The 27,514-nt window shown below is 39.3% G+C and overlaps 1 protein-coding gene across 1 annotated transcript; it reads right to left on the bottom strand.

Moving 5' to 3' along the window:
• Nucleotides 1-1,452: 1,452 nt before the first annotated feature.
• Nucleotides 1,453-27,086, bottom strand: LOC102442236 (hepatitis A virus cellular receptor 1-like). The gene is made up of 11 exons (XM_023754087.1): nucleotides 27,012-27,086; nucleotides 26,830-26,887; nucleotides 23,385-23,723; nucleotides 20,438-20,518; nucleotides 18,281-18,370; nucleotides 16,420-16,515; nucleotides 11,671-11,772; nucleotides 8,360-8,415; nucleotides 4,919-5,033; nucleotides 3,796-3,832; nucleotides 1,453-1,644 (listed from the first exon to the last, which is right to left on the bottom strand). Exons 1-11 carry the CDS (start codon nucleotides 27,033-27,035, stop codon nucleotides 1,545-1,547), a joined length of 1,098 nt encoding a protein of 365 aa, XP_023609855.1. The 5' UTR covers nucleotides 27,036-27,086; the 3' UTR covers nucleotides 1,453-1,544.
• Between the last annotated feature and the right edge of the window lie 428 nt (nucleotides 27,087-27,514).

The following is a 27,514-nucleotide window of genomic DNA, read 5'->3' as shown; positions in this document are numbered from 1 at the left end:
GAAAAAAAAAGAAACATTCATCCTTCCATAATACTTTTTCTCTTAAATTTATTTATTTATTAAATTGATTGGGGTGGCATTGGTCAACGTGAACATATAGGTTTTATGTGTGGATTTCTATGTTACAAGATCTGTATATTGCACCATGTGCCCACCACCAAAAGATAAATCTCCTGTCACCTCATATTAGGATCCCCTTCTCCCCCCACTCCCTTCCCTCTAGCAACCACCACACTGCTATTTGTATTCCTAAGTTTCAATTTTATGTCCCACATATGAGTGAAATCATATGGTTCTTAGCTTTTTCTGTCTGTTTCACTTAGCATCATGTTCTCAAGGTTCATCCATGTTGTTGCAAATGGCGCTATTTCATCCTTTCTTATGGCTGAGTAGTATTCCATTTGTGTAGTATTCTACATCTTCTTTATCCAGCCCTCTATCGCAGGGCACTCTGGTTGTTTCCATGTCTTAGCCACTGTGAATAATGCTGCAATTAACATAGGGGTGCATATATTTTGCAAATACATGATTTTGAGTTTTTCATGTATATAAACAGGAGTGGGATTGCTGGATCATATGGTAGCTCTAGTCTTAATTTAAGTGGTTGGGAACAATTTAGAATTTCAGTTGAAACTAGCAACACTCTCAAACAACACTATTATATTTGCAAACTTACTTTTCTAAGCAGAAAGCTCTTTTCCCTGTTCTCTCCCTTTTGTTTTTCCTTTTATTTATCTCTGTCCTGCATCATCCTAAAAATTAGTTTGGATTCTCTGACACTGGTCTATATGAGTGCCTGGAACTATGACACAGATGTAGCAAAAATAGCATACATGTGTTAAATCACATGGCAATTGATTTTCTTACCCTGGTATTTACTTGGTCCACTAAACATCCTACCTTCTTCTAACTACTAAAAACCCCATCCTGGTCCCAGGGAAAGCACTTAAAACCTTATATTTTCAGAGCCAAAAAAGAAAAAAAGATCTAATGGGTAACCACACTAACTTTATTTCCCCACCAGGTAAATAAAAACTTGTGAACCTCCATGATTTGAAAGCCTACAGTAACTTAAGAAATTAAACATTATGAGTTGCAAGATAAGAAATGCTTCCAAGTGAACTCATTTAAGTACCAAATCAGATTTTCTGATTTTAAGTCCTATTCCAATGTTTTTGACAGCTATGGTGACCAAAGTATTGGTTCATTTATTGTCTACCCAATGAGAATTCTTGATGGATACATGATTCATAGGGTCTAAACAAAATATACAATTCTAAAATGTTCAGTTCATATTTGAGAGAGAGCTCTGCTATGCCCAGAAAGACTGAGCCAATTTTAGTATAAAAATTTAAGACTAATTACCAATAAGGGTGACTACACACTGATGAGCTAAAGACACTCTAACCAACATCACTGACATGTTGTAACGCCATGAAATATTGACAGAAAAATCATCCTGGAGCTAAAAAGGACAGACATGGTGAGTTCTGGTCATTGTCTTCTGCAGTCAAGGTCCTAAAGCCTTGGAGAACCGCTGGGTCTTAAGGCACATTGTAAAGATCGTTCTTAAAGTAGATACTTTCATGTGCTTGGTAGTGCCCTGCAGTTTCATTTTGCGAAGTTCCAGTCTGAGGTTCTTCACTACAAAAAGAATAACATGAGTAAGTGAAAAATATCATTTCTAAATAACGAGCAGCACATTTGTCTATTTGCAACACTAGAGCCCCACTCACACAACCTATTAAATGACTAGAAGATTCCAGAGTTGTAAATATTAAGTTGTGGGAAAGTTTGTTTAATAAGCAGGATTGAAAAAAAATAGCAAAGCAAAACCTAAGACGTATTAGACTATTGTCCTTCAAGAGATCCATGTAATAGAATACAACAGTTGAAAATCTAAGACAGTTGTCAGACATGAAATGGAAGTACTAAATCAAGATGCATATTCACAAAGGTGGTTATGAAATGGTTTGGCTGGTGTATTTCCAACTGTGGATTGTGCTCTTTAGAGAGGGTTATTAAATCTATATAGTTGTCTACTTCCTGTATTTAGGATAAACAGAATACAAAATATCAGAGTGTGTTATGTAGTAATATAGTGTGATTTCACATAAGTGTGTACTGGATCATGATGTCAAAAATCTTACTGTGTCTTTATGGTCAGAATGGGAAAGCCATGTGTTAGATAACTTTCATAATACACTCACACAGCAAATGTATAAAAAGGTTATGTGTAGAGCTTTGATATAGCTGCTGTTTTATAATTTGTGCACAGTGATGGTTTTTATTACCTGAGCCTGCCCAGAAATGATATGAAATGTAGAGTCTTCACTCAACTCAGATCATTAAAAGAACCAGGCGTACATGTGGGAACCAGTTTAGGTGTCAAGAGTTCAAAATGAGTCAGTGTGAAAGAGCTGCCCCAAAGGTGTCATCATAAATGCGCTCGTTCTCTCTCCTTCTTTCTCTCTCTCTTGTTTTTTCTTGCTCTTTTATATTTTACAATATTTTCTACATTGTTTCTTTTATAATTGATAAGAAGTGGATGTAAAGAATATGTTGACAGGAAAAGGGCAAAAATCAACTAAAAAGATACATAAAATATTGACAGTGAAAAGACAGGAATCATGCTTTTCTGCCTTAATGAGTATTCTTTTTCCTTCTATTGCTGAAAGCAGGCAGTCAAATCTTCTATAGTCCGGGTTCTGGACCCCAAAGACCTAATATTGAGTCTTTTATCTGCTGTATGGTATGAACTTGGATGTCACTTAATGTTTCTGAACCCGACTTCCAATGTATAAAGTGAGAATAATAGTGCCTATCTCACAGGTTTATTGCTATGTGGGCTTTATTGCAATAATAGAAGCCAACATTTATGGAGCACTTGCAATATGTTGGTTATTGTTCAAGGCAAAGTCTGTGGATTGGCTCATGGAACTAAGACATAAAAAAGATTGACATCCAACAAAACAGAACTAGGAATAATGAATGGCAGCCTAAGAGGGATGGCTGGTGAATCAAAGAAAGACCTTGCTTAAAGCCCTAACTGGACTAAAAGAAGCAGGCTACTTGGGATTAGTGGTAAATACTGGTTTCATACCATTACAGGTATTTGTTTAGATGGCCACAGGAAGTGGATGAAAGTAAAGGAGATTTAAGTTTTAATTGGGCAATAGGTTAGATTTGCAAAAATTGTACATCAAATGCTATGAAGCCAGATATCTAATGTAAAGCAGCAGAGCATGCTGGGTGTGGAACGACAGGGGATGGGGGACTGCTTCAGCCTGGAGTTGTCCTCCTCCAGATCTTTGCCAGTGGCCTCTTACTCCATCAGGCTCACTCACACAGCCCACTACCCTGGTCTACATTCCCCATGCTATTTGCCTGGAAGCACTAAAAGGACTCTGTTGATTTGCTTCTATGTTTTGTCTGTTTCAGTCATCGCTTTCAGTAAACAAAATACTGAATGACATCAAGAACAAACCAAACAACTCATTCCAATGTAATTTCATCAAACACTATTGAGATTTAGTTCCCTTAGTCTGAGAGTTTAGGATTGAAGTGCCGTTTCTGTAGAAGTTCATGGCACAATTCCATGTAAATATAGAAAGCTAACAATATCACTGGAAGGTGTGGACAGTGATGGAGGCAGCCACTGAATTAGATTTGTCAGGATCCAGGGTGTAAACTGGAGAGTTCAGGAGAAAGAGGAGAGGAACAGAGAGAATTATTTATTTATTTTTATTAGAGTAGAAACATCAAAAGGCATTGACACGAACCCTTCAAGCTTACCTTCTTTGCAACACCTTTATTTTCCCACACAAATATTCTAAATTGGGGAAGAGTTGAAGAGAAAATAAAACATGTCAGTCAAAGAGTTTATGAGATCTTTTTCTAACCATGTACTAGCATAGTACTTCTGCTATTACTTTAATATAAACGAAATCTGTACAAAGCCAGAGGCGGAAAAAGTTAAATTTAGAAGAATGTTTTTGTTTGTTTATTAATATGTTTTTATTGATTTTTAGAGAGAGGAAGAGGACGAAGAGGGAGAGAGAGAAACACTGGCTGCCTCCTGCATACCCCCTACTGGGGCGGCCTCCTGAAAGCTCTCTACTGGGGACAGAGCCCACAACCCTGGCATGTGCCCTGATCAGGAATCAAAACAGCAACCTCTTGGTGCAGGGGATGACACTCAACCACTGAGCCACCCTGGCCGGGCTAGAAGAATGTTTTTTAAAAAAGGAAAACAAACAAAACTCAGACTAGGCTCTTCCCTGTGACTGTTGACTCAGTAGGACCCAAAGAAGCCCCGGTGTGCAAACTATCTCATGTTTATTAATGGTTTAGTGTATTCACACATATGCCCAAACTTACTTTAATGCAATTATTAATAATCATATTTCATTTTTAAAAATGGATGATTGTGGTTCATCCATGGAGGCCAGCTGCACACACACGTACTCATACAGAGCTGGTGGATGGCTAGTTTTTGAAACCCGTTGGTCTAGCCTTGGCCTGAAATCTGTTTCCCTCCAATGTCTCATTTTCCTCTTCAGCTAAGTGAGTGCTGTAAGACTCTCAACAATATTATCCTTCATGGGAGCAGAAACGGGGTCTTGAGGGGAAAAGAGGAGGAAGAGTAAACAAATCTGCTTAGTACAGTGGTTTGTTGCCTTCCAAATCCCAGCTTCACCCAACAAACCCTTATTTCTTAGTGTTTTATTTCTCCTGTGGAGAACTTAAATTTCCTTTGTTTTTTACAGGCCAATATTTTTAAGAAAAAACAAAAAAAAAACAAGGTTATGAAACAGGGAAGTTATGAGAAATCAAAAGTACGTGGTGTGTGAAGTTCCCTAGACCCAGGCAGTTTAGCTAGACAGCCCTCACTCTGCACAGTTCTGAAATGACTTACTTGTGGAAACTATGGCAGCCAAAATAGTGAGCAACAATACCATGGCCATAATGGAGAGTCCAATGTAGAGTGACTTATTGGTGCTCAAGCATGAATTTTGATTCAAGTCCGTGTGCTAAGGGAACATCAGCAGATTGAAAAAGCATCTTGTTAGAATTATACACAGCAATCATTTCCTCAAATAATGTACTCAGACACATTTGTCTTAATTGGCCCTTGTCTACTTCTAGATCATGATGGGTAAGACCAAATGATCTCCTGAGGTTGTAACCATGGTGAAATTGTAAGGGAATTTGAAATTCAATATGTACTTAGGGTATTGGAAATGTTTTACATCATGCTTGGAGTGGGATTTATATGGGTGCGAAGTGTGCTCCTTATTACATGTAAATTACCAATATCTTCAAAAGAAATCAATAAGTTATTTTCATAAATATATTCTCTTCTGATACTAAAAAAGAAAAAAAATGTTCATGTAGAAGTTGACTTGGTGATGTTATCTGGATGTACTTAATTCATGAATTTGGCCATTGATACAGTCCTTTTTTTTTTAAACTATAATTCAAGATTCTATTTATGTCTATATAAATGGACCTGAGCCCTAGCCGGTTTTGCTCAGTGGATAGAGAGCTTTTGCAAGTGGACTGAAGGGTCTCAGGTTCGATCCTGCCAAGGGCACATGCCTGAGTTGCAGGCTCAATCTCCAGTAGGGGGCGTGCAGGAGGCAGCCGATTGATGATTCTCTCTCATCATTGATGTTTCTATCTCTCCCTCTCCCTTCCTCTCTGAAATCAATAAAGAAATATAAAAATAAATAACTAAATAAATAAAAATAAATGGACCTAAAATCAGCTTACTCACAAGCTTGGCCCTGGTTAACATTTAACTTAAAATGCTATGCAATTGGTTAAAAATGCAGAATTTTGTTTAAAATCTCCTGGGGTAATTTAGAAGGGATTATCCTCCTAGAATAAGCCCAAAACATGCCAAGCATCATGCCAGGCCCCTTTACATAGTTTAGCTCTAATCCTAAAAAGATCCCACAGGGTAGATATTTTAACAGAAAGGAAGATCAGAGAGAAGGATCAAGCTTCTTGGTGCATAAAAGTTTAATCTTTGGAGTCAGAATCCTGGCTCTTTTAGTTGCTATGAGACCCTCAACAAGTTATTACACTTCTCTGAACCTCTGTTTCTGTGTGTCTGTCAACTACAGATTGAGTAGAGTCCTTGGGAAAGGAACTTTCAGACACGTCCAGGAAAACATGACGAGAAATAACAGGGTAATTTAGAATTTATGCCATCCATGTTTAAAGGGGAATGGCCACTATCTGGGAGGGAAAAGCTGCATTGGAATTATCTTGGGGGGGGGGGGGGGGAGGAAGTAAAGTGGTTAGATGGAGGCTTTGCTTTTTATAAATATTACATTACATAGAAACTACATGTTTATTTTAGAATGTGCAGCTAAGCATAAGGAAAGAAAAACTAAAATCAACCATAATCCTACACCTCCAAAACAAACATTGTTATCGTTTTTTATTACATACTCTTTCAGTATTTTCTGTCTAGTGTTTTTTTCTTTTTCTTTTTTTTTTTTTTTTTTTTTTAGAGAAAGGGAGGGACCTCATTTATTAACACTAGTGGACTCCGGGAATAATTTCCAAATCAGAGTGAAGAAACACACAGAGGGCTTCACTTTTAATAACCTTCTGGGGTCTTTGTCTTGCAGATATGGTTCCGCCCCCTTTCGTGGGCTGACAGAAAGGGCCCCAGGTGTTGAGGTCCCCAGGCCATATCTGATAATCTGTCCTGGGGTAGTGTTCTTTTCTTAACATAAATAATGACTATATTCAATATATACTGTAGTATATATACTATTTAAAGTTAGAGTTTCACATAATAATCAATAATAATGTCTTCTCATGTCAGTAAATGCACTGAAATAATGACATTCTTAATGGCAATATGTGGGTGTGTTTAATTAATTCATTAATTCATTAATTAATCCCTTACTATTGACCACTGAGGTTGTTCATAACATTTTCATGATTATAAATGAACATATTTTCTCATGCATCTTCATGTTTTTGTTCAATTCTTTCCTTACCATAGAGTCCAGGGAGTTGACCTACTGGGTCAAAATACCTGCTGCATGTTTTCAAGATTCCAGGGAGACATGCTGACATCCTCAGAATCAAGGCACAAAAAGCCGATGATTCTGCTGTGACCTATGATGAACTTGCATCCAAATTGCTTCTACTCTTTGCTAAACCTAACCATCCTACAGCTGAGTTCAAGAACAACCTCGCCATTCAGAATGTGCTTTTTTATTTTTTGATTTTCATTATTATTGTTTTTAATCCTCACCCGAGGATATTTTTCCATTGATTTTTAGAGAGAATGGAAGAGAGGGAAAAACAGAGAGAAATATCTATGTGAGAGAAGCACATCGATTGGTTGCCTCCTGCATAAGCCCCGACCAGGGCCCAGGCTGGGGAGGAGCCTACAATTGAGTACATGCCCTTGACCAGAATTAAACCAGGGACCCTTTGGTCTGCAGGCCGATGAGACTATATCCACTGAGCCAAACCAGCTAGGGTGAAATGTGCTTTAAAAAATCCGCATAAATCTGGCTATATAGCGATATAGTAACCATTTCCATAGTGGCAGTTCTGATATTTAGGAGGTATATACAAATTCAGCCCACATTCATTGGATCAATCATGCCATACAAATTGGTAAAATATTTCATCACTCCTATGCAGTGTTTGCTTTGTAACTAAGGTTAACAGTAACAGTAATCTAACCCTACACAAGATCAGCCCACTTTGTCTCAGCTTGAATTTCTCTTGCTATTGCAGGTTGTCATTTCTCACCACTTGTGACCAGTTAACACCTTAACAAGTCATCCTATGGGGAGGTTAAGGTGTAGAAAAACTTTACAACAGCCCCAAAATTTCTATATAGAAGGCATTTGGGTTGGAAAAGGATATTAGGGGACCTATGTTTAAGCAGCACTTTCATTTACATAATATTTTTGTTTGGAACAGCCTCCATGCCAGCACAGTGATTCAAAGCATGTTATTCCCCTAATGTTAACTGGAGTCTTCCAGGGAATGTTATGTTAACTCACTCTCCTTAAACTAGTTCATTCTTTTTTTGTCCAATTTTTTGGCCAGGAGAAAGTCTGTAGTGTGTGAGTGTTGTGTGTATGTGTGTGAGTTATCAGGCATCTCTAACAAACTGGTCTACCTGTATCCATATGAACTTTACCAATTAACCAAAGCACCCCTATTTAAGAAGCAAGTTATTTTCTTCTTTGTCTCTTAACTAGAAAGAACCAATATGTAGCCCAGCCTTACAGAAGTAATCTCTAAATGTAACTTGCTTCCAGGGGGACATACAAGTGAATATGGCTAATAAAATAGGAAGGAATTTGCTTACAGTTTTATTGCATTGCCAACTGCCATCTGAAAGTTGTGGCACAGTGCTATTCCCATCTGCTCAACAACAACAAAAAAAACATTAATTAGAATTATAAAAAATATTGAAAATTTGCTACAAACACTTAGGTATTGGAAAAATGCTGCAGGCATTGCAAGAATTATACCAAGTTACTAGTGTTTAATAATTTATCTTTAAGGTGTGTTTCTTAATCATTTTGTCATGGACCCTGTGAAAATGGACCCCTTTTTTCTTCTTTATGGAAAAGAAATGCATTATATATAAAGTTTTACCTATAAATCAGGGGTACAGAAGCCATTTTTGGAACCAGGTTTAAAATGCCACTTATAGATAGATTATCAATATTTTCATGCCAGTGAAGAACTGTCAATGAATGCCCAGAGTCCATATGCACATCTAAAGATCAAACCACTCTATTCAGAATGGACATTACATTGATCTTACATTAAAAATGTAAGCAAAAGGTACTAAGATATCTAAGACAGGTGGCATGTAATTCCTACCTTAAATGTCAAGGTGCCTAGGCTTTGATCCAGAAGTACTTTAGAAAAATACATGGTACAGCAACCATAAGACCAATATATCATATACCTAAAATCCTAATATTAAAGGGTACTATTCTTTAAGGGCTTTTCGTAAAAACATTATATTTATGTATGCATGCAAAATTTTTAAATGCTAAAAATATCTTAATTTTAACTTACTCCTATATTTTAAATAACTAGTACTTTTAGACAGTCTAAACTGAAAATGACATAAAAAGTCTCTCTTCTTGCCTCCAATCTCTACCAATCCCCATACAAACTGACTTATAAGTGACCATTTTTATTAGTTTCTTGTTTAGTTTACTTTTTAAAATAATTTTCCTATTTTTCAATAGGGTTGACATACAATGTTATATTAGTTTCATGTGGAAAACGTAACGACCAGACATCTAAATAACTTACGAAGTGATCACTCAAAAAATATAGTACCCATCCGGATACCATACATAGTTATTACGATATTATTGACTATATTTCTTATGCTATACTTTATATCCCCATGATGTTTTGTAACTACCAATTTGTACTTCTCTTTTTAATCCTCACCCAAGGACATTCTTTTACTGGTTTTAGAGAGAGAGAAAGGGAGAGAAACAGATAGAGAGAAACATCAATATGAGAAAGAAACATTGATTGGTTGCCTCCTGCACATGCCCTGACTAGGGATCAAACCCACAACCTGAGTATGTGCCCTGACTGGAAATCATACCCACCACCTTTCAGTGCACGAGACAACGCTCCAACCAACTGAGCCACACAGGCCAGGCCTCAATTTGTACTTCTTAATCCTGTCCACCCCTTTTACACCCATCCCCCCAAACTCCATCCCATCTGTCAACCATCAAAATGTTTTTTGTATCTATGAGTTTGTTTCTGTTTTGTTTATTCATGTATTTCCTTTTTTAGATTCCACATATAAATGAAATCATATGGTATTTGTCTTTCTCTGTCTGATTTATTTCACTTAGCATAATACCCTCTAGGTCCATCCATGCTGTTGCAGATGGCAAGATTTTTGTTGTTGTTGTTAATGCTCACCTGAGTATATTTTTTCCATTGATTTCTAGAGAGAGTGGAAAGGAGGAAGGGAAAGAAGGAAGAGAGAGAGAGACAGAAAGAGAGAGAGAGAAACATCTATGTGAGAAAGACACATCGATTGGTTGCCTCCTGCACATGCTCTTGACCGAGAATCAAACCCAAGACCCTTAGGTGCATGGGTCAATACTCTAATCACTGATTCACACTGGCCAGGGCAAGATTTTATTCTTTATATGGCCAAGTAATATGTACTGCCTCTTCTTTATCCATTCACCTATTGATGGACATTTAGATTGCTTCCATATCTTGACTATCCTATATAATAAAAGGCTAATATGCAAATAGACTGAACAGCGGAACAACCAGAACAATCAAACAACCAGTTGCTATGACGTGCGCTGACCACCGGGGGAGTGCAAGGGACATGGCGGGCAGTGGCCGCAGCGGGATGGTGGAGCAGGTGAGCGGGGGCGCCAGACCAAGGCAGGGCACCAGTCACTGTCATCGGGGTGAGCCTCTGGTGGTTACTAAAAAATTCTTTGCTCCTGCACACCGCGATCCCGCCTGGTGCTTGCACCTGCTGCAGGCGCTGGCCCGGCTTGCACCCGCTGCCAGCGCCGGAGCCACTGCTCACACCCACTGCCGGTGCCCAACGCCGGTCCCAATCGTTCGGTGCCATCAGCAGGTGCAAGCAGTGGCTGCCGGCCCTGATCACCCCTGAGGGCTTCTCTACCTCCCCCTGCTCCTAAGGGGTGATTGGGGCAGCCAGCAGTCGCCACTCACACCCACTGATGGCACCAGCCCTGTTCACACCTGCTGCTGGCACTGGCCCCAATTTCTCCGTGCTGTCAGCGATTCCACTTTCAAAACTGAATGCCACTATTATCTAAAGCCACAGGGGGCCATACACAGGAGGAGTCTTGCAAGGTTTGACCTTGTTTGGATACAGCACAAGGACACATAGTCAGCATGTGGCATTCCCCACGCTTCCCACTATGGGGCACAGAGTCAGCTGGTAAAGATGATAGGTTTCAGTATCACCTTTCTCCACCATGGGAAAGACAGGTCAATCTACCCTTTCAAGAGTAGAGACTACATGGAATCTGTCAGAGAGTAGGGGAGACTCTCTCTTTGGTGCCAGCATTGTTGTCCCCAACCCACCACTAAGTGTCTATTAGTACCTGCAAGCCTGACAAGGCAGCAGAACAGCCTGCTGGGTGTATTTAGACTCTGGAGCTTAAGCAAAATGTAAACACAGGTGACCATTTCGGTCTGGAGGTAATTGTTTTACAGCTCTGGCCAAAGGGGGCAAGCCCAGTAATAAATATGGAGTCAAAACTGATTCATTTGATTTAGAAAAATCGGTATATGCATGTGGGGGTTCCCAAATCATACAAGCTGCCTATGTTAGTCAGATACTCTGGACATCTAAGTAATAGTCATAGTTGCTATCACTTACCCCCTATACCTATGTCCCAAGCTCCTCATCTCATTTAATCCTCACAAGGATTCCGCATGATCAGTGATGTTCCATCCATTTAGAAATGAAGAAAACAGATTCAGAGAGGGTAAGACATTTGTTTCAGTCACATAGCAGATTAGAGGGGCCAGTGTCGGCACTCATGTCACAATATGTGCTCTTAACTATATGTCAATGACTTTCAAATTTTGAATGCTCTAGGTCTTCAGGAAAGAAAATGCAGTTACCTATTGGGCAAGAAGAGTTCAATGATGAGCTGGTCGTACTTGTTTCCTGTGGTGTGATAGGCTGGGTTTCTGTTGTCTGCAGTGGAGAAGATGAAGTGGTTTCTGAAATAAAAAGAATGAAAGAGCTCTGTTCTATTTGTAGAAAAATCTCCAGCCCCAACAAAAATAGGCAACAAACCTAAAATTGGGAATTACCTTCAACTCTTTCTTAGAAATTTATTCAAAGATAACATTGAGACATTGCACTGCCAACTAGGTCTTTATTATCAGGAATAAATCTGATATAGATAATGGTCTGGACAGTTATCTATAGACAGAATTATTTCACACTTTTCATACTCTTAAGATCTCCCTAAATGCATAATGCCTATGACAGTGCATCTTATGTAAGACACCCGATTAAGCTTTTATCCATACAAATGACATTTCATGTTCATAGAACAGAGCCTAGGAATTTATACTAATCTGTCATCCCATCTTCACAAAAACCCCAATCTGGATTTTCTGACATTATTCAAGTTGATGATTATACATGCACACATCTTTCCAGAGAGATGCACATATGAACCAGCACAGAATACACCCTCACAATATTTAACTCCTTGAAGTTTCTTCAAGGTGACTGCATTGCCCAATCTCTCAACTTGGTAATGATTCACAGCCCTCGGCCAGGTTCCTGGTAGACCGTGACCCCAGCTCCTTCTGCAGTTGCATTCTGCTCACTCCTTCTGAATGACTGATTTCCTGTGTTATCTGACTCATCTTCCATTTCTCACCAAAAAGCATCACTAAGAATTCTCAAGCACACCGCTATGCATCACTTGCCTCCTTATAAAATCTTCATGTTCCCTCCCTGGAGAGCACCACAGAACTTAGAGCAAATTAGTGGTGCTGGCTGGGCAAGAATTCGCAGACCTGGGCTTTCCTTATTGCCTTTCATCAGTCTTCCTGATTCCCCTTTCCCACCACCATCTTCACATTTTAACATCACCCTTCCTTATCTTCTGAACCCATTGCAAGTTTACCTCCAATACTGAACCCTATAACAGGATGTGGCTCTCTTTAGGAACAAAGAACAGGACAGTACAAGAAAGTCAGATGATCAGTCTATCCAACTTAGGTCTGTGCAAAAGGCCTCTTGACCTTAACTTCTTCCCCAAGTTTGATTTCTTGTGGGCATCTTTCTTTGCTCCCCTCCTCCTATAATCTTACATCCAACCATTTCATGCATATTTTAGGAAACAAACATGTGCTGGAGGCACTGAGGACAGACAGGGTAGTGGATGTAAAAGTAAATGTCTCTGCATTGAATTAGCTCCAGTGCTCACCTCCTTCCTGTACTGTGAAGCTCAACTCTAGACTCAAACTCCTTAGGAAACTATCAGGATAAAGATAAGGCTCAATTCAACTAATAATACAATTAATATTCCCCAGGAGGTCACGCAGTTTTTTTCTTCTGAATCTCTGCTTTAAATGAAGTAAAAAAACTTACATATGTTCACTAAACCAAGTCCACTAATCCTCACACTTTTACAGGCACACACTATGTCAAACTAAGTATAAAGAAGCTAAATCAATATTAAGAAAGTCAACAGATTCTCTAGTATGTTCAGCTGCCTGGAACAAAGCTATTTTTCTGATATACTTTTATGGCTCTAAAATCTGAGTTCTAACCTAAAGCCTTCTCCTCCAAACTCAGCTCATCGCCCAAATGCTTCAGATCCCTCCTGGTTACCAGATAAATACACACAAGGCTCAATGGGAGTTAAGGAAAATCAATGTTCCACCAGATTTCTCTGGCTAAGAGGTTGAGACATTTCTGTTACTCTTCAGAATCCAGATCACCTCAATGAGTCAAAGAGTTGGAAAGGCTTTAAGAATCTTCACTAAGTGTTATCTTTTTAATCTTAAAAATAGAAGGTTTGAACCTGAACTTGTCCTCAGAAGGCCAAGCTATTTCCCCACCCATACATCAAATTATTCTCCATTTGTATTGCATCTAAACTCAGAAACTTGAACATGTAGCCTGAATTAAAAAGAGAAGCTATACATTCTAAATCCCTGAAATTCTTAAATCAGATATTTACTTTGTCATAAGTATAAACAGCATTTTTTAAAAAAAATTTTATGCTACATACTAAAGTAAAGAATGCTAGAAGCAAAACTGTCACTGACTGACATAAAAAGACAAGGTAATTATATAAAGGGCTTTTTCAATGAGGGTGTCAGAGCAGGACAAATTCATCCTAATATAACTTCAGGCCTCATGGCAGAAACACCATCCAGTAGTTATACCCACAGTTGCAAATTCAAACTAAAGGAGACTGAATCCTGACTCAACCACTTTCTACTCATATGTCTTTCAACAATGAACTTGGACTCTGTGCCCACAACTATAAAGTAGAACTGAATCACACCTTCAATGCATAGGGCTGTCATAAGAATTAAGTAATACAATGATTGTAAAGAACTTAGCAGATGGGAAATGGGTTAGGTTCATGGGTGAAAAAGATCGAGGGATTTAGAAGTACAAATTGGTAGTTACAAGAATAGTCACGGGGGTGTAAACTACAGCACAGGGAATATAGTCAGTAATATTGTAATAACTATATATGGTGTCACATGGATACTAGATTTACCAGGGTGATCACTGTGAAACTTATATAAATGTCTAATCATGGGGTTGTACACCTAAAACTAATATAATATTGTATGTCAACTGTAATTTAAAATAATAAATAAATTAAAATTTGTAAAATGGAGTAAAGAGAACTTTGCATGAATTCTGTCACACAGGGTCATCTTTTTTTTAAATATATTTTATTGATTTTTTACAGAGAGGAAGGGAGAGGGATAGAGAGCCAGAAACATCGATGAGAGAGAAACATCGATCAGCTGCCTCCTGCACACCCCCCACTGGGGATGCGCCCGCAACCAAGGTACATGCCCTCGACCGGAATCGAACCTGGGACCCTTGAGTCCGCAGGCCGACACTCTATCCAGTGAGCCAAACTGGTTAGGGCCACACAGGGTCATCTTGATGAAGCCTTACCTGCCACATGAGGCTCCAATATCAGAGTGGATAAAGGATCTCTACTTCCAGCCTGACTGTTTTGGCTCAGTGGATAAAACATCGGCCTGCAGACTGAAAGGTCCCAGGTTCGATTCCAGTCAAGGGCATGTACCTTGGTTGCAGTCACAACCCCAGTGGGGGGGAGGGGGTGCAGGAGGCAGCTGATCAATATTTCTCTCTCATTGATGTTTCTAACTCTCTATCCCTCTCCCTTCCTCTCTGTAAAAAAATCAATAAAATATATTTAAAAAAAAAAAAAAGGATCTCTACTTCCAGCTCTCAGTGAGGGTAGATCTCATTAAGCAGACACTCATTTATATTTTTCTGATAAACTTGTGCTCAACTGAACCAAATCCACACCATTCTCATTAGATGTCAAAAATAAATGAAATGGTCTGAGTCCCTCACTGGTTTGGCTGAGTGGAAAGAGTGTCAGCCTGCGGACTAACAGTTCCAGGGTTCGATTCCAGTCAAGGGCTTGTATCTTGGTTGCAGGCTCCTCCCCAGCCCGGGCCCTGGTCAGGACGGGTGCAGGAGGCAAATAATCTATGTGTTTCTCTTACATTGATGTTTCTCTCTCTTTCCCTCTCTTCCACTCTCTCTAAAAATCAATGGAAAAATATCCTTGGGTGAAGATAAAAATTAAAAAAAGATAAATGGTCTGGGGATTTGGGGGCTAATAATCCCCTGGAGAATCTGATTTTAAAAAACTATGGGTCTATTTACTTGAAAAATATTTATAGACACAAAGGAAACAAGTAATCTGGAATGAGGATTGTCAGCTACTGTGAAGCTCACATTTGTAACCCAGGGAAGAACATTAATCCTAGATTATACTTCCACCTCATGATAATACCCTGGGTGGTGTACCTCCTCTATTGGAAGGCCTCTGGGCTCAAAAATACATCACTTTCTTTCTCAGGATGTTCTGCAGGCGAATTGGTGCTGTAGCAGAGGTGGAGACCCCAGGTGATCTTGGGACCCTGGTGAGCTCAGGTGCAGCTAGAAATCCACATGACAATGAGAATAAATCCAGCAGCAAAAAAAGCAAAAGCTTTGTGCTGGGCATGAACATCAACAAAACCAGTGAGAGACTAGGTTCCCCTGCAGACCTGGGCACTAATCTCCCCTGAGCTCAGAGTTCCTGTCCTTGTTCAAATAGACTCTGACAGGGGAGGGCTTGAAGTCACACTGGCAAAAAGAAAACAGTTGTATGGGAAAGTATATTTCCCAGGGGTTTCACAGGTGAAAAGGAAACCTGTAATTTACACTGAAGCATTTTGTGAAGACCAGCCATGCATATCAGATGTATGTATCTTCATGAACATGTGTGAGGTGGGGAAAATGTCTAGAACATGAGGACAGATTCTCATTAGCCTAACCCTACTTCCTGGAATTCCCTAGACCAGTGGTCGGCAAACTGCGGCTCGCGAGCCACATGCGGCTCTTTGGCCTCTTGAGTGTGTCTCTAGGCCCAAGGAAAAGTATATATTCCAGGAAGTTCAAAAGTGAAAATGGATACCTGGGATTAACACTGAAGCACTTTGAGAGGACCAACCATGCATATCAGATTTATGTATCTTCATAAGCATCAGTGAGGTGAGAAAAAATGTCTAGAACCTGGACCTGTCTTTGTTCTTTAATTGGTTAATGACTTCAGAAACACATCAATTTACCTGTCTTGAAGTTCTGCGTGGGTGCTGACGTTGCAGTAGCAGAGGTGGAAACCATACCGGTAGGTGATGTTGGGATCATGGTGACATTAGGTGTAGCTAGAAATTAACATGAAAGCAGGGATTAGTCAAGAAACAGAGAATGAGAGCTTTGTTGCTGGGCCTGCATATCAACATATCCAAATTAGGCAGAATTAGGCACTATTCTCCCCTAAACTCAGATCTCTTGTCCTTAATCTACTAGAATCTGACAGGAGTGGGATTGAGGACCAGCCTGCAAAAAGGAAACAGCTGCATTGAAAAGTATATATTCCAGGGTTGATAAAGGTTACTGGCTTATTCACTGAAGCATTTTGAAAACACCAGCCATGCATATTAAATATATATATTTAACCCTCACCCAAGGACATTTTTCCATAGATTTTTACAGAGAGTAGGAGCGCGAGAGACAGAAAGAGAGAGAGACATTGATCAATTGCCTTCCACACTTGCCCTGATAGGGTTGAAGATCAAACCTGCAACCCAGGTATGTGCCCTTGACTGGAATCAAACCTGGGGCCCTACTATCCGAGGGCCAATGATCTATCCACCGAGCCAAACGGACTAGGGCTATATATCTTTATACACATTAGTGAAGTGGGGAAAACGTCTAGGGCCAGGACATGTTCTTGTCCTCTCTGTAGTGAATGACTAAGATTTCAATAGCAGTTCCAAGTCCAGAATGTTTACCCAATAAATAGCATTCATTTTAATCAGTCCTGAGGACACCCTCCCAGGAGTCCTGCACCCTAAATTAACTCACACCACAAGTATATGCTAGATCACACAGATCATTTATACATTATACATTTGGTTGAAAGGTGAATTAGACCACTAATGATTCCTTCCAAACTAAGAGATGAAAAAAGTAATAACATGGGCTCTTTCCATGATAGAGAAGATCTACAATTTCAAAGTACTTACAATAGTCTCAGAGCTACCCACAACAGAGAGAGAGAGAGAGCGCGCACTAAAATTAAGCACAAACACAGTGCCTAGCACAAAAGGTCATCAATGAATCCCTGATCTACAATGTGCACTTTTTTCTCACCAGGCACCTTTGTATCCCATGAGAAGCTTCCTTGAATATTAGCTCTACTAACTAGAAAAAAGAGAACCTTTGAACAGGAGGCCATTGGTTTAAAAGATTTTCTTTGGAGAGATCCAGTTTAATTTGGAATCAAGCCAATTTTTGCCATGAAATGCAAGAAACATAAATCAAATATTTGTCAGTATCTATTATATGCAAAGCATTAGTCTAAAGCACAGGTCAGCAAATCTTCAGTAAACAGCCAGATGAAAGTGTTAGGGTTTGGCGGCTATAGTCTGAGTGGCTGTTGTTCAACTCTGTCATTGTGAAAGCAGCCATAGACCTACCTGATGGTACAATGATTAGAAATGGTTCTTTCAATAAAATATTATAGGTAAAACTAGTGGTAGGCTCTTATCCTTGTATGAAGGGTCCAAATTCAGAGAGGACTAAAGAAATTCCACTCAGATTTCCCTTCTTCTATGGAATAACCTAGATTTTTCTCATAAACCAATGCCATCTGGAACATATCCACATAATTAGTTGTCCAATATCACAGGTCTGGGTTCTTTGGCTAATGATGAAACCCCTTGAGGATCCAATTTTTTTTAAAAAAAGATCCCCTCACTCTGAAGATACCTCTTAGATGAATGTAATATTGGACAAAGTTTCATAGATCACATGAGGCCCAGGGAAAAACTTTTAGCATAGATGGCAACTCTGCCTTAACACATATTCTGGTCTTCTTCATCCACTCATTAGAAGGCTTCTTGCCTCAGAAACACATCAGTTTACCTGTCTTAAGGTTCCATGTTGGTTCTGGAATTATAGGAGCATAGGTAGAGACCTTAGGTGGTGTTGGAACACTGGTGACCTTAGATGGAGCTAGAAATCAACATGAAAGCAAGGATTAATCAAGCAGCAAGGAACAAGAGCTTTGTGCTGGGCCTTTATATCAATTCAACTAATGAGAGTCTGTCTGTCCCCAGGCATAATTGGGCACCAACCTCTCCTGAATTCAGAGTTCTTATCCTTTCTCAATTAAAATCTGAAAACTGTCTGGCCAAAGGAAAACATGCATTGAAATGTATGCACTCCAGGACATTCAGAGGTGAAAAGGGCTATCCAGAATTAAAGCTGAAGTACTGTGAAAAGATCATCCATTTATATCAGATATATGTATCTTCATAAACATCTGCGAGGTACAGAAAATATCTAGAGCCTGGATCTGCCTTAGTCTTCTGAGTGGTGAATGACTAAGATGTACTTAAACAGCAGCTCCCAGACCCAAAATGTGTACCAAATAAGTAGCATTAAATTCAGTCACTCCTGAGGGTACCCTCTCAAGTGGTGGGGGGAGGATTAACTCACCCCCACTAGCAGATGCAGGATCACAGGAAGGATTTGTACAACATACATTTGGATGAAGGTGAACTAGACCACAGGTAATAACTTTGACACTTTGCAGAGTCAGAGATGGGGTAGATTTGCAACTCACTTACAGAAGGTCTCCAACTACCCAGAGAGAGAGCTGAAGCTAGAATTAAGCCTAAACACAATGCATGGCTCAGAAACAGATCAATGAAGGCCTGATTCAAGAATGTGGCCCTTTTTCTCACCAAGCACCTTATTTTTCTTTTACAATAAGCTTTCTTTTAAAATATATATATGCATTAATCTAAAGCAGATGTCAGCAAAGTTTTGTAAATGGTCAGAGAGTAAATGTTTAAATTAAGCTCTGGTGGCCTGATGATCTTAGAGTCTGTTGCTCAACTCTATCAGTGTGAAGTTTTCTATAGAAAAGATAATATAATTAGATATGACTGTTTCAATAAAATTTTATTTATAAAGCAGTTGGTAGGCCTAATTTGAATCTAATCTGGCCCTGGACTGTTGTTTGCTGACCCTGGTCAAAGGTATAATCAGAGGCTTTTAGGAAGATACAATCCAAGTTCCTTCCTCCAATTTTAAATAGAGTATGGAGGGGGAAGCGAACATGCAAAAAAAAATCATTTTAAAGGAACAATAAATAGGAGAAAAACTAACCAGTTTTTCTAATGAACTTGTCTATTTCAATGCTTACACAATGTATATGCAACAAGATTGAAAGGACAATTGTTAAAGCCGGTGCTGTATCTACTTGACAGCACCCTATAAAATAAGACTGAATCACACCTACAACGCATAGGGTTGTCATAAGAATTCAATGATATAACATTTGCAAAGTACTTAGCATGGTTCCTGACATAGGAGACAGAGTGAATATTAACTTCACTGCAATCTTATTTTCAGGTGGAGAGTCTGACTTCAGAGTGAAGTAAAGGATCCCTATTCAGAACTCCTTGGGAGAACAGAATGCCATTAACTTGACCATTTTTCTCTGTAATTTCCTGTATTTTCCTCTTAAGCCTGTACTCATTGGGCAAAATCCACACCATCCTCATTAGATATCAAAGATCAGTGATCTGGGGGGTTGGGCTAATAATGAATGCCTTTGAGAATCTGACCAGAAAAACCAATGAGCTTTAAAGCATGGAACAGACTGGCAAATCTCAGAGGAAAGGCAGGGGTGTGTGGGTGGATGCGTAGAAGAGATCAACCAAAGAACGTGTATACATATAAGCATAACCCATGGACACAGACAATAATGTGGTAAAGGCATGGGGGGTGGGGACCGTTTGCAGACAAGTAGGGGTCAATGAGGGGGAAAAGGGATTATTTGTAATACTTTCAACAATAAAGATTTTTTTAAAAACCCAATGAGTCTTCCTATTCTGAAAATACTTATAGTTACAAAATCTGGCTATGAGACTGGGGTTCACAGATGCTATGAAACCCTCGCTTGGAGCCACCTAAGAACCCTTATCCTGAATTGTACGTTTTAAAACATGCCCTGGGTGGTTTCCACCCTCTTACTAGAAGGCCTCTGGCCTCAGAAACAAATGGCTTTACCTGTTTTGAGGTTCTGCGTGGTCCCTGGAGTGGTAGGAGCAGAGCTGAAGACCTTAGGTGGTATTGGAGCAGTGGTTGGAGCTAGAAATCAACATGAAAGCAAGGATTAATCAAGCAGCAGGGAACAAGAACTTTGTGCTGGGCCTTTACATCAAAATAACCAACCAGAGACTGTCCCCAAGCAAAACTGGGCACTAATTTGCCCTGAACTATGACACCTGTCCTTGGTTAATGAGATCCTTACAGGGGAGGGCTTGAAGAAAAGCCAAAGAAAACAGAGATAGCTGTATAGCAAGAATATATACGAGGAGGTTCAGAGGGGATAAAGGATACCCAGGGTTACCACTGAAGCACTCTGAGAAGACCAACCACGCATGTCAGATTTATGTATCTTCGTCAATATCGCGGAGCTGGGGAAAATGTCTAGAGCCTGGACCTGTCTTTGTCCTCTCAGTGGTGAATGACTAAATTAAAAAATAGTTTCTAGGCCCAGAAAGTTAAAAAGATATTAACTAATACATAGTATTCATTTCAGTCTTGAGGATACCCTCCAAAGAGACCTGCACCCTAAGTGAGGGTTAACTTACACCCACTAGCATAGATAAGATCACACAGACACTTTATCTATTGGCTGGAAGGTGGACTAGACCACAGGTAGTAACTTTGTCTCTTTCCAGGGTCAGATAGGATGTTGGAATCAAAACCACTTACGGAAGGTCTCAGAGCTACACAGAGAATGCTGACACTAGACTTAAACCCAAACCCAGTGCCTGGCAAAAATGCAGATCAATGAAGGCCTGATTCAAAAATGTGTACATTTTGCTCACCAACACCTTTTCTTTTTACAAGAAGCTTCTTTCAAACTCAACTCTACCAACTATAAAAGAAACCCCTAGAGTAGACAATCGGTTTGAATGTCTTTCTTTTTAGAGAATTCGTTTAATATGGAATTAAGCCCATCTGTGCCTTAACAGGCTAAACTTTTTTTCAACAAATATTGGTATCTATTACATGCAAGGCATTAGTCTTAAGCAGAGGTCAGCAAACTTCCTGTAAAGGGCCAGACTGTAAATTTGTTAGGCTTTTGGGCCTCTATGGTCTCAGTGCTCAGCTCTGACAGTGTGAAAGCATCCACAGTCCAGATAGTACAAGGATTGGGTATAGCTGTTCCAATAAAGTTTATCTATAAAACAATCCATGGCCTGTTTTGAATATGATCTGGCCCTGGCTATTATGTTGGATGAACTTGATCTAAGCTGTAGTCAGAAGCTTTTAAGGAGTATATACTCTAATCCTTTCTCTTCATTAAAAAATCTAATATAGAGAAAAAAGCAAGTATGCAAAAAAAAAAATCTGATCAAAGGAGCATAAGGAACAATAAATAAGAGGGAACCAAAACAGATCGAGTAAGGAACTTGTCCTCATCAGTAGAAAATACTAGTGTCTTTCCCAGAAAGAAGCTAGGAAGATATAAGTACAGATGTAGGTTAGGAAAACCTCTAACAGAAAGGTGAGGAATAAGTTGAGCCTGTGAATAATGAAACAAAACTTAAGCAGAGATTTGGTTATTGGAAGTTCAAGTATCTTTCTATTAAAGAATTGGGAAGCACTGTAAAAGTCTCCTACTTGTTCCTTTCCATGTTATATTTAAAAATTTAGACAGATCAAAATAAGTTCACAACTCCCAAAATTTCATAATCATAATCTCTTCTCCATGTGCTGCTACCGCACATCTGTCTATAGAGCTATATCTCATCAGCTTCTTTGGCTTCTCTGAATTGCTTCTCAGATACAGTTTCTACAGAGTCAGCCTTTTTCTCCATCTGAACTGTCCTTATATTTTTTGCCTTTTTAACAAAATTTTATATATATTTTTATTGATTTCAGAGAGAAAGGGGGAAGGAGAGAGAAATAGAAACATCAATGATGAGAGAGAATCATTGATTGGCTGCTTCCTGCATGCCTCCTCCTGGGGATCAAGCCTGCAACCTGAGCATGTGCCCTTAACCAGAATAGAACCCGGGACGCTTCAGTCCATATGCAGATGTTCTATCCACTGAGCTTTGCAAACCAGCTAGGGCTCTTACTTGCCTTTTCAAAGGAAATAACCTAGTCCAAAAATTGGGAGTTTGCAAATAAAGGTTTCTTAATATAATAAAAAAAGATAAAGAGATTCAGCTTATTAAAGTCACAAATATTGTATTCTACTGTCAATATAAGACTTTACTGGAAGGAGATTAAAGAAGAACTCAGAAACTTGGGATATTATAATGTCCATCTCAAGAGAGAAAAAATGTGAATTAGCCAGGTTTTTAGATTTTATGAAAATCTTAAAGGCAGCTAATAAACAGTTATTGGAATGCATTTTAATTTTTAAACAAGCAATATCATATCACAATATAATATGAAATCCAAGGTAGGGCAAAGTATGGGGGTGGGGCTATACACGTTTACACAATGCACATGATTGAGTTGGTAAATGTCAAAGTTGATAATGTATCTACTTGACAATATTGTCTATACATTTGAAAATCTCCATTTTAGGTTTGAAATGTTAAATGTTAAGAAAGGTCATTTTATAAATTTTCAGGGACATCATCTCAGAGAAAAGGTACAGTTGTTTACATTGAATAACTTTAGTTTGAGAAAAATATTCACCTCATCTCCCTATGGAGCCGTGAATGCCTCTTCATGAACTAACCAGCATTTTTGAAGCACTGCTTTAAGAGATAGTCTGCAGACTGGGAAGGCCCTCTAGTCTACGCTCTTGACTCTAGATTCTTTTAACACTTCATTCTACACAAGTAAGTAATTCTATTTCCCCAAAGTTATTAAAAAACAGGATTGAAGAACCTCCTCTTTCTTTCTTAAAGGAAGAGAATATCATTACCAAACAGTAAACATCTCAGTTCATGCACATGAAGTGATCACAGGAAGACAAACTCACCTGGCTTTATCTCCAAAAATATATTCTCTTTATAATCATTAAACCACCCTTTGAACTCAATACGGCAACAATAGGTGCCAGTGTCAGACAGGGCTGCATTCTGTATGGTTAGAGACAAATTCTCTCTGGAAATGATTCCATTCATCCTATAACGTTTGTCCTTCTCATAGGTGACACGGTAGCCATCAGTCGATACGAGTGTATTTGAGCATCTGAATAAAGAGCAAGGCCCTCGGCCCCAGCACATGGGTGCGATTCCACCAGCTGTTGAGTAGGTACACGGTAGCGTGACAGACTGTCCCACCACTCCAGTCACACGTGTCTGAGCAACAACAACATCTGCCAATAAAAACAAAACTGAGTGTGAGGCCTCAATATTGTAATTTTATATTTATGTCCACTTCTCTTTATATGGTGTATTTCATTTGTAATCATGTGACTTTAATATTGAATCTAAATTTTTTTATGTTTTACTTTTTACATCTTTATCAGCATTTTGATAGTTGTAAATAACACATAATTTAAACTTATTTCTTTTTTTGTTGTTGTTAATCCTCACCCAACGATATTTTTCCATTGATTTTTAGAAGAGTGGAAGAGAGTGGGGAGACAGAGAGAGAGAAATATTAATGTGAGAAACACACATTGACTGGTTGGCTCATGCATGAGCCCTGACTATGGCTGGGATTGAGCCTGCAACCAAGATACATGCCCTTGACCAGAATCAAATCTTGGACCCTTCAATCCATGAGCTGACACTCTACCCACTGAGCCAAACTGACTAGGGCTAAACTTATTTCTGTATTTGGAATTGTTTCCCAATAGGATAAACTTCTAAAATAGAAATTACCAGGACAAAGAGCAGAAATATTTTTATCAAATTAATTTCCAAAATGTTTGAACCAAATGACTGTCAATACTGGGGATTGAGCCCAAAACCCAGGCTGATGAACATATGTATTTTAAATAAATAAATCAAGTATTATTAGGCCCTGGCAAGGTAGCTTGGGTAGTTAGAGCAACATCAGTATGCCAAGGTTGTGGGTGTGATCCCCAGTTAGGGCACATACAAGAATCAACCAATGGCCCTGACCGGTTTGGCTCAGTGGATACAGCGTCCGCCTGCAAACTGAAGGGTCCCAGGTTTGATTCCAGTCAAGGGCATGTACCTTGGTTGTAGGCACATCCCCAGTGGGGAGTGTGCAGGAGGCAGCTGATCGATGTTTCTCTCTCATCGATGTTTCTAACTCTCTGTCCCTCTCCCTTCTTCTCTGTAAAAAATCAATAAAATATATTTTTTCAAAAAAGAATCAACCAATGAATGCATAAGTAAGTAGAATAACAAATCAACAATTTTAATCAAAAATTTAAATATAAAAATAATAAATAAAGTATTGTTGCCTTATAGGCAGAAGTCTAATAAACTTTCAGGAATCCATTTTTAGAAAATAGGTTTCTAATGGTTCCAGAAGAGCCAAGGCTGATCATGCTCTTGAGGATGGTCCAAAAAAATCCAAGTAGAAATCATTCTCATGAGTAGATGACAGCTGGCACTTGAGCGAGGCCCACTTCCCATGGTGAACCCAGAGAACTGAAGAATATTCAATCAAGTACTAAATTAAGCCACTTAAAAACAAAAACTTTCGCCGAGACCGGTTTGGCTCAGCGGATAGAGCGTCGGCCTGCGGACTCAAGGGTCCCAGGTTCGATTCCAGTCAAGGGCATGTACCTGGGTTGCGGGCACATCCCCAGTGGGAGATGTGCAGGAGGCAGCTGGTCGATGTTTCTCTCTCATCGATGTTTCTAACTCTCTATCTCTCTCCCTTCCTCTCTGTGAAAAATCAATAAATTAAAAAAAAAAAACTTTCTCTAGTACTAGTGGCATTAAAACCCCATATTGTCGCCCGCCAGGTGTGGCTCAGTGGTTGAGCATCAATCTATGATTCAGGAGATCAAGGGTCAATTCCATGTCAGGGCACACACCAGAATGCAAGCTCAATCCCCAGTAGGGGGCATGCAGGAGGCATCTTATCAATGATTCTCTCTCATCATTGATGTTTCTCTCTCTCCCAATCCCTTCCTCTCACTGAAATCAATAAAAATATACATATTTTTAAAACCCTATACTATCAAATGCAGTCAAGTTGGTCCTTAAATGAAATCTGAGATGTACCAACTAATCTTATTTATTTAATTTTTCTTTTTAAATTACAATTGATATACAATATTATATCAGTTGAAAGTGTACAACATAGTGATTAGAAATTTATATAACTTGTGAAGTGATCACCCCAATAAGTCTAGTACCCATTTCACACCATTCATAGTTATTAAAATATTATTGACTATATTCCCTATGCTGTAACCCAACTAATCACAGTTAGGACGGGGCTGTGAATTTCAAAGTGCTCTGGAAATAAAATGTAATCATTACGTAAAGTAAGAGTCTATTTTTTCTCTTGATGCCTATAATATTTAATTTTGCCTAACATCATTTGTAGATTACAAATATAGCATGCTAACTTAAAATTTTAGTATGGAGGCATAATTTAAATGAACTTTTTCCCATAATCAAATCACCTCTGGTGACTATTATTTTTAAATTTAGGTTGTATCTATTCTCCAACTCAGAGAATGTTTGAAATAATATACAAGGTGTCCCAAAAATGTATACACACACTTTTAATAATTATAAAGACAGTGTTTATTTAAATACATTTTCTTTTCAAATTGAGCTAATGGCTGTTAAAGTGTGTATATATATTTTTGGGACACCATGTATATTATTTTTACTGTTTTAAAGATTTTTTACTAATTTTGAGAGGGAGAATAAGAGAGAGGATGAGAGAGAGAGAAACATTGATGTGACAGCAAGACAGTGATAGACTGCCTCCTGCATGCCCCTACCTGGTATCCAGCCAGAAACCCCGGGCATATGCCCTGACTGTAAATTGAACCAGAGACCTTCTGATGCATGGGGAGATGCCCAACCAAATGAGCCACACTAGCCAGGATATATCTTATTTTTAAAAGAAATATTTGCACATAGTTAAAAACAAATGCACAAAATGTAAAATGAAAGACTGGCTCTTTTCCATCCTATCCCCATGTCTTCCTTCCATTCTCACCTACACAATGAAAACACTGCTACTATTTCTTAAATACATGTGAAAAGTCCATGTATACCCAACTACCTACCCACCTCCTCTTTCTTAAACAGAAATGGCAGCATACAACAAAATGTTATACTTACCCTTAGATTTTGTGATTCATACCATTTAAGGAATTACTTTGGAGTAAGATTTCAGCCTGGTTCTTTGCTCACTAGTTGACCCATTACCTTCCAACAGAGTCCAAGCACATCCATCTTCCTCACCCACACCCACACACACCCTGCACTGCCTCATGCCCAGGCCTTCCAAACCCCAGCCCACCTATCACTTACCTGCCCAAAGTAGTATGAGGCTGGGGAAGGCTACCCAAGGAGGCATGATGATATCAGCCTAAAGGGAAGAAAAAAGAGAAAATGGACTGTTTGCTGTGCCCCAACAGATGTATGGGGACACATCTTAATTCTCAGATTGCAACTTTTCCTTGTACCTAACTGCATGCATCACATGAGCCTACCCTGCTATGGATGGGAGACCACATACAATGGCTTCAGGTCTCTGTTAGTTCAAGGTGGCTGAGAGCTCTGTACCTCCAACAGACAGGCAAAGCTGCCCTTGGAAGTAGCCCCTTATTTCCCAGCTCCTTTTCCACATGTAAAGTCCACACTGACTCCCGATGCTCAGAGAGATTAGGGAGGAAACAGGAAGGAAACAGAGCCAGGCTCAGTGGCGGGGAGACACCAGAGGAAAGACCAGTCCTCCAATGGTCCTGATGCACTTACCCTTGGGCTCTGAGATGACTGTCTACTGGCCCTTTGGTGAGCAGAGGGTACTTCTTGCCCTGTGGCCACAATGGCTAGTCCCTAGCCTCAGTTATATTGCCAAGTTATCTATTAACAAGGATTCAGTCAGAATGTGAATCACTGTGTTTCATCACTCATGCTACAGGAAGCAACGACTCAGACTGCATTTTATTGAATGATGTCAGGAGAACATTTCAGAAAGCAGAATGTGGACCAG

Source organism: Myotis lucifugus, unplaced genomic scaffold (assembly GCF_000147115.1).
Source record: "Myotis lucifugus unplaced genomic scaffold, Myoluc2.0 scaffold_56, whole genome shotgun sequence".
NCBI lineage: Eukaryota > Metazoa > Chordata > Mammalia > Chiroptera > Vespertilionidae > Myotis > Myotis lucifugus.
Note: the sequence above shows the minus strand (reverse complement) of the source record. Positions and strands in the feature narration are given on the sequence as shown.

Excerpts from the sequence above, each read along its gene's own strand:
- LOC102442236 (XM_023754087.1), bottom strand. The coding sequence starts at position 27,035 with ATGTGGTCTCCCATCCATAGCAGG. Across the intron at positions 23,724-26,829 it reads CCTCATACTACTTTGGGCAG|ATGTTGTTGTTGCTCAGACA; the intron begins GTAAGTGATAGG and ends TTTTATTGGCAG. Across the intron at positions 16,516-18,280 it reads AACATGGAACCTTAAGACAG|CTACACCTAATGTCACCATG; the intron begins GTAAACTGATGT and ends GTTAATTTCTAG.